The 2,470-nt window shown below is 37.2% G+C and overlaps 1 protein-coding gene across 1 annotated transcript in view; it reads right to left on the bottom strand.

Moving 5' to 3' along the window:
• Positions 1-214: 214 nt before the first annotated feature.
• LOC122787848 (solute carrier family 35 member E1-like) overlaps positions 215-2,470 on the bottom strand; it is a 122,047-nt gene continuing 119,791 nt past the window's right edge. Inside the window, exon 4 of the mRNA XM_044054764.1 lies at positions 215-1,217. Coding sequence (XP_043910699.1) covers positions 990-1,217 — 228 coding nt within the window. The 3' untranslated portion in view covers positions 215-989. The remainder of the gene's footprint in view (positions 1,218-2,470) is intronic.

Raw genomic sequence — 2,470 nt, forward strand, 5'->3', positions numbered from 1 at the left:
TAGACACTCCACAGGGGCCAAAAAAGTAAAAAAAAAAAAAAAACTATTTGACCATCACCTATAACAAGGATGACTAAAGCAACTCAAATTCAAAATTTCAAATGCTGTTAACAATACAATGCGAGTTCACTATGGTCTTGTACATAAAGCTGGAAAGAGAATGATTACTGACTGGATTGTTTCTTATCAAGTCAAAGAAACAGTCACTTCAATCAACAGTTCAAAAACAATTCTGTCAATTTAAAATAAGTTTCCCATTCCTGGTTATTACAGACAATCCAGATATACAGGCATGTAACAAAAATGTTTAAATAATTTTCTTATTACGTGTATGGTAAACCACTATACATGCTAATCTTTCTGCTCCAAACAAGTGCCAAATAATAGCTGCCTGGTTTGACATTGAAGCCTATGGCCTTGTAAGGTGCACAGTACTTAAACATTCTACTGTCCAATGGGCAGAAGAAAAAACTGAAATGCCTGCAAATGTTCATTCTCCTCTGGCTGGTCACACCCTGTAGCCAATACTATAAGGGAGAACTGCAACACTTTTTTCCCCACATTCATAAATAAATTCTAGAAATAAGTTAGTTTACAGTTTATAACAGTGTTTCTTAAATGGTGGGGCCAGCCTCCCACTGAAGACCCCAGGCTCTTTCAGGGGAGTTCCAAGAAATTCTGAAAAATATTATGCAACTGAAGTATTCAAAAGTACAAGATTTTGTTTCTTGCTGAACCTGGCCAAATACAATAGGATAATGGATAGTGATTCTATGTATTTATGTCATGGATGACCTACTTCTGTGAACTGTCCGAATGACAGCTTATTACTCATTAGAAATGTAATTAACTCCTAATGTAGGCCTTTTTATGAAGATGCTGAATGCCATCATTCAGTACGGTAGACTCCAGCTCTTTTCCGTGGCTTGAGAGAAGCTCAGGTGATAAAATCTAAAAACTCTTGGTCTGCAGCCTTTGTCACTGGACCTCTAAATGTCATATCGATTTGAACTGTAAGCACTACTATAGTTCTGTCTGTTATACTGGAAATGATCAGTCAGATTATTTCTGGCATACTGATAGTCTGCTATGCCTGGATAGGTGCCATTCTGCATCTTAGATGAAGAAAGGTCCTGATGGCGATGATGAGGATCAAGGTCTCCAGATGAAACAGGTAGCAGCTTTTTCTTTGCCTCTTGGTTTGCATCATATTTAGCCTGTTAGAAAAAGGTACAAGAAAATCCATGAGCTATAGCTTTCATAAAGACAGGAATACGTGACCAAAAGTTTTTAGCCTACATTTCATATTTGTTTAGAAGGACTAAATGTGAGATACAAACCTTCCCTGTTTCGCAAAGTTAACACACAAAATTCTTAAAATCCCTGACAGTTCTGGTCTTTCATTATTTTTCAATTTAAAATGGCTAGAAAACACTTTATAAGCATTAATGTAGCCAGTTTCCTGAATTATTTACCATTGAAGTACCACACAAGATGCAGCAGCAAAACTAAGTTTGGATGGTGCCCACATCCAGCGTGGAATTTGAAATTTAAAGGTAAAGCAAAAAAAAAAAAAAAAAATGTGTCTGCTGCAGGGTTACAGCTTCCATATATTAACTCTCTCTGCTCATCTGCACCCACTCACTGGGAGTCCCTGATCCTCCATTGAAGAGTGTATTTTCTTGTCTGACTGGTTCACCTCCCTGGCACCCAACAACTCCTTTTCAGACTGCAACCACAGCAGCTGTGTGAGAAACTTCCAGTCTGGGCAGAGAAATGTTTCTTTGTTCATTTCCATATCTATTATCTTGGGGTTGTACACTGTCACTGGCTTAGAAAAGAGATTAGAGGAAGATCCAGAAATCTATAGAAATGGGAGCCTCAGTCTTGTAGAGGGAAGATGCATACAGTGCATCACTAATGTGATAATGTGAGGCTTCATCAGTGCAGAGGGGCACGTTTTTTACATTGCATCACAGGCTGGACTCTCTGCAGGTTGAACAGGTTATCAAATGCACAAACAAGTTATATACAATTTGATTTCCCTGGCCATCACTTTAAATTTTGTGTTATAGAACAGGTCAAACATCAGGCTCAGTGCGCCCCATGGAAAATCTGCTTAGAAGAACGGGAATTATGGTGGCAAATACATCTTAATGCCATGGTATTCCTGGGTTTAAATGACATTTCTATACAACCCCCTTTAAAGAGGAAAGCGTATATCAAATAAACAGTGTTATTTTATTAATTTAGTGTTTTAGTATTTTTTTTGAAGTATATTAATATGGCTTTTTGTTATTGTACTTTAAATTTGTAATGATTGTAACTTTGTAATGCTGATAGTGCTTTACAGTTGGTGCATCAATTACTTTTCCAAATTGTGATTGGTCATGAGTTTTTGTTTCAAGTATAAAGTAAGGGCTAGCTTTTCTTGTTCTCTATCTGATGAAGTCCAGCTAATTTGGGATGA

Source organism: Protopterus annectens, chromosome 13.part0 (genome assembly GCF_019279795.1).
Source record: "Protopterus annectens isolate FY-2018-M chromosome 13.part0, PAN1.0, whole genome shotgun sequence".
Taxonomy (NCBI): Eukaryota; Metazoa; Chordata; order Ceratodontiformes; family Protopteridae; genus Protopterus; species Protopterus annectens.